The following is a 17017-nucleotide window of genomic DNA, read 5'->3' as shown; positions in this document are numbered from 1 at the left end:
TAACGAGCTCAGGTGTGCTCACGCAGCGTCGGGAGCACTTCTGTCTGTCTAATGCATCATGTACATATTCTGTGTCACGCAATAAGTATACCAATTTCACGAAGCTGCCACGTTCACATATACTGTAACATTTCCATTAAGGTCCAGGTCCTCGGGGTATCATAGTATGGAGATCGACTTTATAGAGTATAAATGGTCTGGCTCGCTCTTGATGTCTCTGCTTGTTAACGGATTCGCATGCCTAACCATGTCTCTTGTTTCTCAGCAGTGTTGATGTTGCTGAGTTCACAGTGCTGTGAGTCATTCCCAGGTGATCACAGCCAGCCTCCCTTCCTCACTTACTGCATGCACTTCATAGTAGAGAGGGAAAAAACAAAAGCGCACGCACACACGCACGCACACACACACACACACACACACACACACACACACACACACACACACACACACACACACACACACACACACACACACACACACACACACACACATACACACGCATGCACATACAACAGGCCTAGTGTCTAATCGACATGCGCCTAGGACCAAATGGTAACTAACACACACACACACACACACACACACACACACACACACACACACATTTACACACATTTACACACACATTGACATATACACATTTACATATACACATTTACACACACACACACACACACATACACACACACACACACACACATACACACACACACACACACACACACACACACACACACACACACACACACACACACACACACACACACACACACACACACACACACACACACACACACACACACACACACACACTCACGCACGCACGCACACACTTATTTACAACAGGCCAAGTGTCTAATCGACATGTGCCTAGGACAGAATGGTAACTAACTAACACATACACACGCATGCACATACAACAGGCCTAGTGTCTAATCGACATGTGACTAGGACCAAATGGTAACTAACACACACACACACACACACACACACACACACACACACACACACACAGATACACACATACACACACAGAGAGAGACACACACAAAGACACACACACAACTTCATGTGCCAACACGTAAGGGACACTACAAGAGAGAGAGGAGAGGATGAACCGGCAAGGCTGGACTTAGTATTCACCTTGAGTAGTGCAGATATCGAGGACATCACATATGAAAGACCCCTTGGGGCCAGTGACCATGTGGTTTTAAGCTTCGAATACACAGTAGAGCTACAAGTGGAGGGAGAAGCAGGAAGGCCAGGACGAATGAAGCCAAACTACAAGAAAGGGGACTACACAGGAATGAGGAACTACCTGAACGGGGTTCAGTGGGACAGAGAACTGGCAGGGAAGCCAGTTAATGAGATGATGGAATATGTAGCAACAAAATGCAAGGAGGCTGAGGAGAGGTTTGTACCCAAGGGTAACAGGAATAATGAAAAAGCCAGGATGAGCCCATGGTTTACCCAAAGGTGCAGGGAGGCAAAAACCAAGTGTGCTAGGGAATGGAAGAAATATAGAAGGCAAAGGACCCAGGAGAATAAGGAGAACAGTCGTAGAGCCAGAAACGAATATGCACAGATAAGAAGGGAGGCCCAAAGACAATATGAAAATGACATAGCAGCGAAAGCCAAATCTGACCCGAAACTGTTGTACAGCCACATCAGGAGGAAAACAACAGTCAAGGACCAGGTAATCAGGCTAAGGAAGGAAGGAGGAGAGACAACAAGAAATGACCGTGAAGTATGTGAAGAACTCAACAAGAGATTCAAAGAAGTGTTCACAGAGGAGACAGAAGGGACTCCAGAAAGACGGAGAGGTGGGGCACACCACCAAGTGCTGGACACAGTGCACACAACCGAGGAAGAAGTGAAGAGGCTTCTGAGTGAGCTAGATACCTCAAAGGCAATGGGGCCAGATAACATCTCCCCATGGGTATTGAGAGAGGGAGCAGAGGCGCTATGTGTACCCCTAACAACAATATTCAATACATCTATCGAAACAGGGAGATTGCCTGAGGCATGGAAGACAGCAAATGTAGTCCCAATCTTTAAAAAAGGAGACAGACATGAAGCATTAAACTACAGACCAGTGTCACTGACATGTATAGTATACAAAATCATGGAGAAGATTATCAGGAGAAGAGTGGTGGAACACCTAGAAAGGAACGATCTCATCAACAGCAGCCAACATGGTTTCAGGGACGGGAAATCCTGTGTCACAAACCTACTGGAGTTCTATGACATGGTGACAGCAGTAAGACAAGAGAGAGAGGGGTGGGTGGATTGTATTTTCTTGGACTGCAAGAAGGCGTTTGACACAGTTCCACACAAGAGATTGGTGCAAAAACTGGAGGACCAAGCAGGGATAACAGGGAAGGCACTACAATGGATCAGGGAATACTTGTCAGGAAGACAGCAGCGAGTCATGGTACGTGGCGAGGTGTCAGAGTGGGCACCTGTGACCAGCGGGGTCCCGCAGGGGTCAGTCCTAGGACCAGTGCTGTTTCTGGTATTTGTGAACGACATGACGGAAGGAATAGACTCTGAGGTGTCCCTGTTTGCAGATGACGTGAAGTTGATTAGAAGAATTCACTCGATCGAAGACCAGGCAGAACTACAAAGGGATCTGGACAGGCTGCAGACCTGGTCCAGCAATTGGCTCCTGGAGTTCAATCCCACCAAGTGCAAAGTCATGAAGATTGGGGAAGGGCAAAGAAGGCCGCAGACGGAGTACAGTCTAGGGGGTCAGAGACTACAAACCTCACTCAAGGAAAAAGATCTTGGGGTGAGTATAACACCAGGCACATCTCCTGAAGCGCACATCAACCAAATAACTGCTGCAGCATATGGGCGCCTAGCAAACCTCAGAACAGCATTCCGACATCTTAATAAGGAATCATTCAGGACCCTGTACACTGTGTACGTTAAGCCCATATTGGAGTATGCGGCACCAGTTTGGAACCCACACCTAGCCAAGCACGTGAAGAAACTAGAGAAAGTGCAAAGGTTTGCAACAAGACTAGTCCCAGAGCTAAGAGGTATGTCCTGCGAGGAGAGGTTAAGGGAAATCAACCTGACGACACTGGAGGACAGGAGAGATAGGGGGGACATGATAACGACATACAAAATACTGAGAGGAATTGACAAGGTGGACAAAGACAGGATGTTCCAGAGATTGGACACAGTAACAAGGGGGCACAGTTGGAAGCTGAAGACACAGATGAATCACAGGGATGTTAGGAAGTATTTCTTCAGCCACAGAGTAGTCAGTAAGTGGAATAGTTTGGGAAGCGATGTAGTGGAGGCAGGATCCATACATAGCTTTAAGCAGAGGTATGATAAAGCTCACGGCTCAGGGAGAGTGACCTAGTAGCGATCAGTGAAGAGGCGGGGCCAGGAGCTCGGACTCGACCCCCGCAACCTCAACTAGGTGAGTATAACTAGGTGAGTACACACACACACACACACACACACACACATGCATGCACGTACAACAGGCCTAGTGTCTAATCGACATGTGCCTTGGACCAAATGGTAACTAACACACACACACACAGTTCCGATCCCTCAGTAAGGAACCGTTCAAGTCACTGTACACCGTGTACGTGAGGCCCATACTGGAGTATGCAGCACGTGTTTGGAACCCACACTTGATCAAGCACGTCAAGGTTAGTTCCAGAGCTAAGGGGAATGTCCTATGAAGAAAGGTTAAGGGAAATCGGCCTGACGACACTGGAGGACAGGAGGGTTAGGGGAGACATGATAACGACTTACAAAATACTGCGTGGGATAGACAAGGTGGAGAGAAACAGGATGTTCCAGAGAGGGGACACAGAAACAGGGGTCACAATTGGAAGCTGAAGACCCAAATGAGCCAAAGGGATGTTGCGAAGTATTTCTTCAGTCATAGAGTATTCAGGAAGTGGAATAGCCTAGCAAGTGAGGTAGGGGAGGCAGGAACCATACATCGCTTTAAGATGAGGCATGATAAAGCTCATGGAGCAAGGGAGAGAGAGGACCTAGTAGCACTCAGTGAAGAGGCGGGGCCAGGAGCTGAGTATCGACCCCTGCAACCACAATTAGGCGAGTACAAACACGGACAGACATACACACGCAGCGAGCTTGTAAATTCTTGCCAGCGTTTCGATCCTCTGCAATCCATGGACAGGTTGCAACTGTTTATTGCAGTTTTCCGTTTTCACACACACACACACACACACACACACACACACACACACACACACACACACACACACACACACACACACACACACACACACACACACACACACACACACACACACACACACACACACACACACACACACACAAACAGGCCTAGTGTCTAATCGACATGTGCCTAGGACCAAATGGTAACTAACACACACGCATGTACATACCACAGGCCTAGTGTCTAATCGACATGTGCCTAGGACCAAATGGTAACACACACAGTAACCGGTGAAGTGCCTAGGACCAAATGGTAACACACACACAGTAACCGGTGAAGAGGCGGGGCCAGGAGCTAAGACTCGACCCCTGCAACCACAAATAGGTGAGTACACACACACATACACACACACACACACACGCATGCACATACAACAGACCTAGTGTCTAATCGACATGTGTCTAGGACCAAATGGTAACTAACACACACACACACACACACACACACCTGAGAACAGCATTCCGATACCTTAATAAGGAATCATTCAAGACACTGTACACCGTGTATGTCAGGCCCATACTGGAGTATGCAGCACCTGTTTGGAACCCGCACTTGATAAAGCACGTCAAGAAACTAGAGAAAGTACAAAGGTTTGCGACAAGGTTAGTTCCAGAGCTAAGGGGAATGTCCTATGAAGAAAGATTAAGGGAAATCGGCCTGACGACACTGGAGGACAGGAGGGTCAGGGGAGACATAACGACATATAAAATACTGCGTGGAATAGACAAGGTGGACAAAGACAGGATGTTCCAGGGAGGGGACACAGAAACAAGAGGCCACAATTGGAAGTTGAAGACACAAATGAGTCAGATAGTAGGAAGTATTTCTTCAGTCATAGAGTTGTAAGGCAGTGGAATAGCCTAGAAAATGACGTAGTGGAGGCAGGAACCATACACAGTTTTAAGACGAGGTTTGATAAAGCTCATGGAGCGGGGAGAGAGAGGGCCCAGTAGCAACCGGTGAAGAGGCGGGGCCAGGAGCTAAGACTCGACCCCTGCAACCACAAATAGGTGAGTACAAATAGGTGGGTGAGTACACACACATACGTAGCGGAAAATACTTTACATAAGGGTTGCAAAGACAAATATGGCCAGCAGCACACAAAACTATACGAAACTAGAACACTACTTAATTTCCTGAGTCATGAAAAATAGTATATGACATGATAGGCAGAACACTTAAGCATTTGCAGGTAACAAAACATTCACAGCACATGACATATGAAGAAGTTTTATGCACTTGTGGCTGACATAATACTCACAGTATATAGCATATGAAGAATCCCTCAGTACTTGCGACTTATATAACGCCTAGGTTTCTCAGTGCAGAATGAAAAACTTGTCTATGATAGAGCACAACACTTAGGTACTATATCCGAATTGAAACCTCACGTACGGCAGACCTGAATATATAATAAGGCAGCAGATATACCAGAGTGGGAGGATTAAACAATGCTCCGAGGGGCAGATTGTGAGGATTTTGTAGGCGTGAAGGCTGTTAGCAGCAAACAGCCTGGTTAATTAACCACACAGTTAACAAGAAAATATGTCTTCAGGCTTGGCAGCTAGAGACGAAGAACCCTTGAAAATGATAACAGGTGTGTCACGGATGTCCCATAAGTGAGCATACCGCCTTAAACTAATTAGCAGTACTCACGGAGAGGTTGGAAAGAAGGCTCTGGAGGTGAGACCTAGGTAGTCTGGGTAAGCGTAGGCGTGTCGGTACATATTGGGCCTTTTCATCCTCCGTCGGCGCTTGTAGTTACCGTGCTCGAACATGTCTTCGTGCATTGGATCTGTGTGGAGCAAGAAAACAACGTCATAGGAGTAAAATAAATCACGATAACGTGGCTGGAACAATTAATAAACAACCTGCAAATTGAGCGGACCGAAACATAGTCCAGTTTGCATTATAAGTTTATAGGGTAACAGAATTCCTCTGGTTAGTCGCGAGGTCTATTATCTTCCTTATTAAACCATCTTCAGTGTTTTTAATATATACCGCGACTCATTAATGACTGGCACCTACGTACTTTGGAATTATTGACAGCTAGGTTCCACATTGCAATTAACACCTACCTTGCACTTATTTAGAGTCAGCGTCTACTTTGTTACCTTACAATTATTGATATCTATCTGCTAACTTGTAGTTATTGAAATATGCCTCCTACCTCCCATTCCCACACAGTGGCAACCAAAATCTGTTTTTAACTTAACAGCTGCTAAAATATAGTATTCAAAAGTAGATCATAAGGACCTACCTAGCGTCCAGTAGTTGCCCTTGCCACCGCCTCCGCCCCCCTCCCGCGGGGTCTTCACGAAACATTCGTTGAGGCTCAGGTTATGGCGGATGGAATTCTTCCATCCCTGCTTCTCCTTGGCGTTTTGCTGGGCGTAGAAGGGAAATTTTGTGGCGATCCATTGGTAGATTTCACTCAGCTGAGAAAGGCACCGTTAAGAGATTGTATTTCAGTGTATAAATATCCTGTGCAGTTATATAATGTAAAAGTTGGTTAGTTGGTTAATTGTGTTTAAAACCTATCAAGGGTCATTAAGACTGCATGCAATCTACTCACCACGAGCCAAGAGTACTTTAATCTCTAAAATAGTGATCAAACTTTCGGTGTACATAGATTGAGATAAACACCTCTCGGTGAAAAAAAACCCCGCCCGTGGTATGGTTTGTTTGCAATCGTGTCATTACGATTTCGTGAGTCACCTCTCGGTGTATATCTCCTTCATCGGGAAAAATCAAGTAACATATAAGAAACTTGGGGCCATATAAAGATTTTACCTCTCCTTTCTCCCAGAGTAAAACACTGAGACATAATTATGAAAATTATTATATAGGTCATGTAAATTAAATAGCTTTATGTTACATAAGTTATAGCAAAGTGAGGTTAGGTTAGTTTTCCTTCAAAATAAAGCGAATCTTCAGGTGACCTGATTCTGGCTTATTCTAAATTTCCTAAAAATATTGTTAAGAATACAGTAGTTTAATATGTTTAAATGACGCGTATTACTTAGTGTTACTTACAGTAAATTAAATGTTAATTTTTCGATAGATTAATTTACGCAGTTATAACACACACACACACACACACACACACACACACACACACACACACACACACACACACACACACACACACACACACACACACACACACACACACACACATACACATACACACATACACACATACACACACACACACACACACACACACACACACACACACACACACACACACACACACACACACACACACACAACATTGTTATTTAATATTGCTGGGACTACAGCGCATATTTTCTATCTAAATCCTCTCGTCTTCCGAACAACATTAGCATCTTGCATTGCATAATCAGGTTATTAGTGTTGTTGTTAGTGCTACATCAAATGCTGAAGTCACCTTTATCTTTAGTCCAGAATTCCGACCTCTTCGTAACTGTCATCTCGCACTTGAAATTCTCTCAAATACTCCACTTTAGATTCTTACGCTATCTCTGTTTATTATTTACACACTCTCATCATTCTCTTTCTCTCCCGAGTTTCATATGACCTATGTTTCGTACTCGAATGTGCCTTGTACACGTTTGATTTTTTAAGATTTTGTATTGAATTTTTTCTTCTTGTGAAACTTTGGTGTGTTGCTCTCATAAACATTGTAATCAGTGCAGCAAATAAATTCATATTTACTGAAGTTTTGGAGAGTGTGCGAGTGCTTGTGTGTACATACAACCTGGTGTGTGCGTGTCTGTTTGTTCCCTTTGTAGTGTGAAAGAATAATTCGAATAAGTGAGAAACTTTATACGACGTTTCGGTACGTCCTTAACCGCGAGTAGACCAAGAAGGACCGAAACATCGTCAACAGTTTCTTCTCAGAATTGTGGGTTAATTGTCATTTTGTTTTAGTCACATTATTGTGACTTATTTTACTTTACGTTTACTCTCTAAATCCATGCAGCTGAGCGCTCTGGTTCGGACAGAACTTGGTGAAATCATTAAAAAAGGATGATAAATTAAAGACAGTATTTAAAAACAGCCCTAATGACGGGGTATCGCACTCATCTCACATGCTGAGTGTCCATGGTTCGATTACCGGCACGAGTGGAAACGTTGGGCATGATTCCTTACCTCTGCTGCGCCTGTTCATCTAGCAGTAAATAGGTACCTGGATGCTAGTCGACTGTTGTGGGTCGTATCCCAGGGGGTGATAGTATACCTTAGATAAGTCTGAACTTTGAAATAAACTCTTAGCCTGTAAAATAGATCTGGGTAAAAAAAAAAATTCCAGCGCTATTTTTCGAAAGAAAGGAAGTTTTCAGTTGGCCAAGCCTCAGGTAATACATTACCATCATACTGAATCTTTCTACTTGTACCGCACCTAACTGCCACATCTGACTCTTCCTTCTGCCTTTTTACGATGCTCTCCTCAGCTATCTCTACCGACTTGAAAAAAAAAATGTTGTACAAATAAAACGTTGTCGTCTTGACGAAAATGTATAACGTGTGATGTGCGATCGAGTTGTATCATGTGGCTTCAGCATCATCTGTTCTTTCACCATTAGTTCTTTTGTCTTTCTCAGTTGACTGCCTTCCATTTTTCCTTCGCCATTTCCATCCTCTCAACTGTTTTTCCTCCCACCGCTTTTTCTTTTATTCTTAACTGCCTTGCTTCCTCCGTCCTTTCTTTCCTTCTACCCTTCCTTCTCCTTCTTTTCTCTTTTACCTCCTCCTTTCCTTCCTCTCCCCCTTTCTCTATTTATCTTCTTCCCTTTTTACCTTTCCAGTCTTCACCTTCATTTTCTTCTTCCATTCATATCCGTCTTTTCTTTCCCTTCGCCTTCTTACTCCCTTCTTCTTTCACTTCCATCCTTCTTCCTTTCACCTTCATCCTTCTCTTTACCTATATCCGTCTTCCCTTCACCTTCATTCTTCTCCCTCCTTTAACCCCCTCCCTCCCTTTACTTGCCTTCCTTCTTTCCTTCCTTCCTGTTTCTGCTCACCTGTAGTTTTCTCTCCGGGCTTTCCTTGATGGCCATAGCGATGAGGGCGACGTAGGAGTACGGAGGTTTCTTGTTGGGATCAGAGTCACTTGTGTCTCTCGTGTTCTCTTCCTGGAAGATATAAACCAGGAACAATAAGTTTCTGTACAAGAAGTTTTTGTTTATTTCCCAGTGTGAGTGTTATATGGTCATTAACGTTCTTTCTAACCTGTAAACCACCAATCACCAATTAAGATTATACAGTTCTTAAAATAAGGGTTAAATTAAACTCTGTGTATGTACACTGAGAGATGCACGCCTCTTGGTGTATATATCCTTGACTAAAGATATCTTTTTGTAATTGTAGATGAGTTTTTACTACGTAAAAAATTATTTTTTATTAATATTGCATTATTACTATAAAAATAAATATTTTGTTTTGATAGGTCTTAAGTTTGTATATAATGTGAAATTAGCATAATCTTTAGTTTTATTTATTAGCGTGATTCTGAGATTGCAACAAGGATATGGGGCTTTGGAGAGGATTCAGGAATGTACTAAGGAGGGTACTGAATAGCAGTAATCAGGAGGATAGTCTACCCGAGATATATAAAGCATAGGAGAATAAACCAGCTATAGGACTTGGGAACCAACAGAACCACGGGACAGCTCCCTCAGAGCGGGAATGTGAATGAGAGGCTATTGATAATATCCAAAACATTTAAATTTCAGCAAGTGACTCGGATATGAGTGTAGACTCGCTGGAAAAGGTACATGTAACCAGAACAATAAAACCCCCTTCCCCACAGCCTCCAGTCTTAGTATTGATTTGGCTACAAACCCCACTACAAGCTCCATTATATATTTAGTAGCACAGAAGTCAGTTACAATCATTGTAAACGAAGTGGTCCCCAACCCGGACTCAATAAAACAGGGATATCGTAAAAAAAAAAAGTGTCGGCACTACTGCTGGTTAATTTGCAAATGTAGACCAGCTGCAAAAAGAAATGGTATGTGTAAATATGACAACCCAAGGAAATGCCATACTCTTGAATAAAGGAGTATGTCATTTCAAGACTTGCACATACTTCCACCCGTCATTGTGTCATGACTCTATACAAGGGTCACTACTTTTATACAAACTACTCAGCATTCTGTGTGAAGGAAACGAAGACTGTAAGGTAATATGAACATACAAATGTTCATAGAAATTCAAACCATGTTGGCAGCAGTGATTTTCTAGTACCAGGAAACAGAATAGAATGGCAACAAGTGGTAAGAATATATCGCCACCCAGGAACATCCTGTACTGAAAAGAAAGTCATTGGCGGGCTCACTGGAGCCATACATATTAAATCCAAGAAAAAGGCCCTCAGCACAGTGACAAATAACGTATAACATCATTTGTTTTTGCAAGCATTCAAGGTCTTAAACCGAGTAACAACAACAAAATACAATTTATCAGTGGTCTTCTCACTGAGTCCAATGCAATGTTTGCTGTGTTTATGGAAACCTATGTAAAAACTACTTAGACAACGAAATTTGGGCTCCTCGGTACAATCTACTCAGGTGTGACTGGAAAAACAAACAAGGAGGGGAGATGGTCTGTATGCTAAAGAGTCGCTCATATGCACCGAGTTAATACCACAAATGATGTGGTTGAAGCTCTGGTGGTTAAAATTCAAAATAAAAAACTAGCAATTGTAATTGTATATAGCCCACCAGATGCAACTTTAAAACAGTTCAAAGACTATTAAAATTGAGCACTATCTTGAGGACATATCAAACCCAGCTCCAATTTTACTATTGCTTGGAGACTTCAATCTAAGGCACCTAAAATGAAAAAAAAAAGAACGCAACAAAGACTGTAATGGCAAAATCAGTCTCAGGAGCCTGTTTGGATGAACAGTCTCACACAGTTGAACTACTAAGACTGCAACAAATTAAGAATGCTAAGTTATAGCAGTTGAAACGTGTTTTTGAGAAATGCTTAGGATTTTACCTTTTTACTGCCGTTGGATCCGCGTGATGGAGATTTTTCTGGGGTTTCTGGGATGGATGAAGGTGTGTCCAGCGATTGCACAGTCTTCTCGTATGTGGTCGAGTCCACCGGCTCGATCACCTTTGAGGAGTCGTATTGTCTCTCGTAAGACGTCGGGTCCGACGTTTCGAGAGTCTTGTAAGTTTTCTCATAGCATTTCTCGTATGACCCATCATCTATTTGCGACTCCAAGTGGATTTTAGTGGCATACATTTTGTCGTATGATTTGACATCGTGACTGTCGTAGGTTGTGTTTTCCATCTGGTCTAAGGACATTTTCTCGTACTCCTTTCCCCCGTAGAGCTTGTCGTAGGCTTTTGAAGTGTCGTAGAGTTTACTATCATACATTTTGGGTGCGTCGAAGACATGCGGGGTGCTGGTGGAATTGATTTGATCGTAGGTTTTGACGGAGGCATGATGCTCTGGGTCAGTGGTGGGCATGTGCATGAGTTTTGGGTACATGTCCGGTCTTGATACAGTGGTAGAAAGCGGAGTATCAACGTCATGCCATTCGACAAGGAGAGAGAAAATGCAATTAAATACACAAATTACTGTACCACAAACAATATGTGTACAAATGGCTACCTTTTCCATAAAGCATTCAACGTTCAAATATATATCACATGATGGTATATAAACATTTTAAAGATACACATATAAATAATCCATATCCATTTAAAATATATAAAATAATATTGCATAAGTGTAATAGGATTGGCAAATAAGCTGATAGGTACAATAAAGCTCATCAATAAACATTTATGAAAACTAGAGTTGCACTAGTTGATCTCAAGTGATGGTTGCCATGAGATAATTACAGTAACTGAAATTAAACTAAACTGTCAGCATCAAGGAAGCAATATTTTGTTTCTTGCACAGAGTTGTGCGACATGCAAATTTCTACTCTTGAGTAAGTGTTCATGTATCAAGTGATATAAAGCTCTATGACCAAGTATATCACAAGTTTAGCTTTCCATAGTGGCGATTGTAATAAGGCATGATGGTGATGAAAGTTTGCTATAACGATAGTTTTTTGTTGTGATATGGGAAAGATACAGTGGTTACCCGTAATACCAGTTGGTGAGGTTACTCACTCGTAATGGTGGTTAGTGTGATAGTTATGATACCTATATGTATTCCTGTGTGTGATATATCTGCGACTGATTTCGAGAGTTTTACTGTTATTATGCCAGTGGTACCCCCTGCTTTTCACTAGGTCTATTTTACACCTCCCGTCTCTCACTTTAGTACTTTGTTATGGAAGTGTGTAAGCTCACAATAGATACTAGGTATTTCTCTCTACCACTGCAGAGAGTAAGTTTTAAGTACTTAGAGGCGTTCTTAGAAGTTTAAATGCTTTATTAACTTTAAACGAAGTTTGTATCTGTTTCAACTCAGATCTCTCCTGCCCTGAACAAAACCGTCGACGCTGATCGGTATTTTAAGCGAGATAACGTAAGTGATTTGAAATGTCACCATTGGTAGTATTTGTCTTGCCATGAAAGTTGTCATTGTCCACCCTGTCATTTTCATGGTTTTTGCAACATTTGTCATATTGTGTTCTTTAAATGATACGTCAGCTGACATTATATTCAGGCTCTTTCATTTGTTCCTTTCATTCTATCAGTTGGTCCTCTTGTGTTTTGTATACATTGCCGCTTTTGAGTTCTTCATTCTTTTCACTTCTGAACAATTGGCATTGTCACCATTAAAAATCAAGTTATTTTCTACCGCCCATTGAAAGTCTGCTTATATCTTATATACTTATTTTAGTATCATCTTCCAAGACTGATGTGAAACTGTGGCTATAGTGTTTTTATCTGTGTCTGTTATGGTAATTAAAAAAAAAATAAAAGTGCCAGTACCATGCGTTGGGATACTGAATATTTTAACCTAATTAGTTAAGAGTAGATTATTCCTTATTTACCACTGCTCTTTGTGTTTTATTCATCAGAAAATTTAATATCCAACTGCTTAGTTTTCATTTTATATTTGATCTTGTTTAATAGACTATCATTCCATGATGGCATATGTAAAATGCCTTTGCGAGGTCCGTACAGACCACATCTGCTTTGATATTTATCCAGAGCCTCCGTGAACTTGTCGCGTTGGTTTAGCATTTATGACAGGCATAATCTTCTTGCTCTAAATCCATGATGATTTGGGTTGTACTTTACTATAGGTTTGTAATTTGGTGACTCACTATCGTATTAAATAAAGGCTTTAATAATGTGTGATGTTAATGCTACTTGCCGGTAATTTTGTCTAAGTTTTACTACGCCCAGGGTGCAGAGGAGCTATGTCTGCATTTTTAGAACTTTTAAGATTTCACCTAGATCTAGACTCTAGAATACATGCAAGTGGAATTTTGCACTTCATTGAAAATAAAGAATTCCATGAATCCATCCCAGGGGCTGCATGTGTCGGCATGTAATGGTAGTTGCGACAGTGACTATGGTTACCTGTAATGGTAGTTGGTATTACATATTAAGATACTTAACAATAATGGTAGATGGTGTGCTATAGCTACCTATAATGGTGGTTAGGGTGTGGTGTGGGGGTTGCGTAGTGGTAGGCTTCGTCTTCCCTCTTGATGACATCTGCCAGCTCGCCTCCACCGTAGCCTGTATGGGGAACACACACACAACCCTGCTCAGAGCTAGTCTCAACACCCCACCAGATAAAAACTTTACAATAAAGAAAACTGTAGAAACTAAAATAAAAACAGATAAAGAAAAAGAGTAATAACAGCATTAAGGTTGAGGTATAAGAAGTGTAGATGAGAAATATAACAAAGATAGTATGCTTTTGAGTTTCGAGAGCTTGTATTTATACTTTCGGAACCCGGTCCTGGGCTAGGCTTTTCTGGTGCTCGCTTGGTCAACGAGGCTGTTGGTCCGTATATCTATCACAGCCTGGTTGATCTAGCACTTGTGGCGATACTTGTCCAGTTTTCTCTTGAATACTTTTACACTTGCCCCAGCAGTGTTTCTGATATCTTCTGGTAAGATGTTGAATAGTCTGGGTCCGCGGATATTGACAACGTTCTCCTGTTGTGCCCACGGTGCCCCTGTTTTTCACTGGGTTTATTTTTCACTTCCTTTCATATCTTTCACTCCAGATATGGAACTAGGCCCTAAAGTACTTTTAACGGATGTATTATGTTTCTCTCCTCCGATCCAGCGAGTACATATTTAGGACTTAGAGGCATTCCCAGTAATTTAAATAACTGGTGTTTGTTCCATTTATGATATCTCCTCTTATCCTGAACGGGGCCGTCGACGCTGGCCAATACTCTAAACAAGAGAGCAGAAGCGATTTGAAAAATGTCACAATTGATACTATTTCCCTTGTTTTCAAAGTTCTCATTATCCATCTAGTCGTTTTTCTAAATCTCGTGACATTGCCTTATTGTGTTTGAAAGAAAGGTTAACCTATTTATTTACTCCCAGGTCATTCACGTGTTCATTGCGTTCTATTTAATGATCCTCCTGGGTTTTGTATACAATGGATGCGTGAGAGATAATGCAAAGAATAGATGCATGAGAAATAATACCAAGAATAGATGTATGAGAAATAATACCAAGAATAGATGTATGAGAAATTATACAAAGATTAGATGTATGAGTAAAAATACAAAGAGTAGATGTATAAGAAATAATACAAAGAATAAATGTGTGATAAATAATGCAAAGAGTAGATGTGTGAGCATTTATACAAAGAGTAGATGAATGAGAAACAATACAAAGAGTAGATGTCCAAGAAATAAAAGAAAGAGTAGCAGTATGAGAAATATTGTCAAGATAGGCAGACCCTGTTTATATACAGCGATTATCGTAAGTGTTGTGCCATATCACCCACACAAATATCTAGTTTATTTACTTCAGTAATGCTTATGCTAACCTATTCCGAACACATGTAACTCTAACGTGACTCACGAAATCGTAATGACACGATTGCTGGAGTTTTGAGACTCTCTGACCGCGGGTTCAATCCCGGCCGGGGTATGGTTTATGACATGTAACTCTATTTTCCAATTAGCGCTTATCTATTTGTTTTCTGACTTTAAACTTTTCTAATTTTAACCCTTTGTTTCGATCTCTTTTGAATTGTTATTTTAAGAACCTTATTTATATTTTCTTAATTATATGCTTTCACAAAGTTGTACACTTCATTAATGCCACTATGCACTCAAAAAATACAAATTTAATTTTTATCTACCTTTGATATAAGTTTATGCCTTTGATGTTTTTCGAGTTTTCCTACTCCTGCAGCCCGGCCCTGAGCCATGCTTGTCTGGTGCTTGCCTGGCAACCAGCCTGTATCATGACTCAAGAAATCGTAATAACACGATTACAAACAAACCACAGAACGGGTGGGATTTGAACCCATGGCGAGTGAGTCGTAAAACAAAATGTCAGTGCGTAAGCCACTCGGCCGAGTGACTTAAGCACTGGCTTGGAGTTTAAGGACTCACTCTCCATGGGTTCAAACCCACCCGTTCCGTGGTTTAACCTGCCACGGCTCTTACTGATCTCTGTCGCACTCCTACAACCACCTTTGTCCCTTGTACTCCATCTCTCCTCTCTCCTTAGTTAGCATATAGTTGAAACAGACCAGAGCCTCTGACAGCAAGCCAGAACACATATAAGGCGTTCCTAACATCATCATCCCCCATGAAAGGGAAATAGTTTTAAAGACAAAGTTATAAAGACAAAGATACTGGTTGCAGAAAAAGTTTTATTAGGACAGTGTTTCGCTCGAGTCATGTCTTGATAAAACGAAACGTCTCAATAAAAGTTTTATGTGCAACTTTTTTCTGTTTTCATGAGTAGGAATGGTTGAGTGAACAGGAAATGCTTAGTTCGGACCATTTGGCGTAACACCCTCCATGTTGTCTAGGACTGCTTAGTGAAGCATTTATTAGAAAACCAACATGAGTAGCCGAATAATACTTCGTAAAGAATTTGTTAAAAAACCAACATGAGTAGTCGAAAATTACATTGTAGGGCATTTGTTAGAAAAATCTATTTGAGCAGTAAGAGGACTGATTTGTAGGGTTTTTATTAGAAAATCTACATGAGAATAAAAAAAGTTAGAATAGTGGAGCACTGCAGCTGGTCTGTTGGTCTGCTGTAGTGCACGCCTTTTCCTGCGTGCGCTCCGAATCTGCAACAATGAGTTCCTTGAGGAAGAATGCTCGCTAATTGAACAAGTATTTTCTAAACTTCACTATCTTCGGCACTTCATTAGAGACTGCAGACGCCGGGCATATAACATCTTCAATACACATAGAGAAGACACTGCGGAGAGAAGAGACATAGTCCTCCCCACCAACTCCATTGCCAAACACGTTTCCAACATCTTTTCCAATACCTCATTCCAAGTATCTACCTCCACTTCCACCACAATCAAGGACATTACCAGTAGCCAAGTGCATGGGGTGCATAGTGTGTGTGATGTGGAGCTAGAGAGAGAGAGAGAGAGAGAGAGAGAGAGAGAGAGAGAGAGGAGAGAGAGAGATCTGTCATTTCAGCAGCCTTCAACACACGAGGGATGTGGGTGGCCTTACTGTTATGTACAAGGTCAATATTGTCAAAGTACCACACTTGGATCCACTTCGAGGACAGCGAGAAGCCAGCTTCTGTACCACAAGACTGGCAGAAAGCAGCAACTTCACTCTGGCTGTACCCTTATCCAGAACATCACTTCATCTGAGATTATTTATCCCCAGGATGACTCAAGTCT

General features: G+C 41.8%; 1 protein-coding gene across 5 annotated transcripts in view; it reads right to left on the bottom strand.

Annotated features, from left to right (window-relative positions):
* Nucleotides 1–17017, bottom strand: part of LOC128694035 (forkhead box protein E4) — a 258511-nt gene that overhangs the window by 66507 nt on the left and 174987 nt on the right. For all 5 annotated transcript variants that reach the window (XM_053784029.2, XM_053784031.2, XM_053784027.2 and 2 more), the window contains exons 3-7: nt 13800–13893; nt 11231–11738; nt 9250–9360; nt 6498–6675; nt 5894–6032 (exon numbers count right to left, since the gene is read on the bottom strand). In XM_053784029.2, the coding sequence (XP_053640004.1) occupies nt 5894–6032; nt 6498–6675; nt 9250–9360; nt 11231–11738; nt 13800–13893 (1030 nt within the window). The remainder of the gene's footprint in view (nt 1–5893; nt 6033–6497; nt 6676–9249; nt 9361–11230; nt 11739–13799; nt 13894–17017) is intronic.

This window comes from Cherax quadricarinatus, chromosome 33 (genome assembly GCF_038502225.1).
Source record: "Cherax quadricarinatus isolate ZL_2023a chromosome 33, ASM3850222v1, whole genome shotgun sequence".
Taxonomy (NCBI): domain Eukaryota; kingdom Metazoa; phylum Arthropoda; class Malacostraca; order Decapoda; family Parastacidae; genus Cherax; species Cherax quadricarinatus.
Note: the sequence above shows the minus strand (reverse complement) of the source record. Positions and strands in the feature narration are given on the sequence as shown.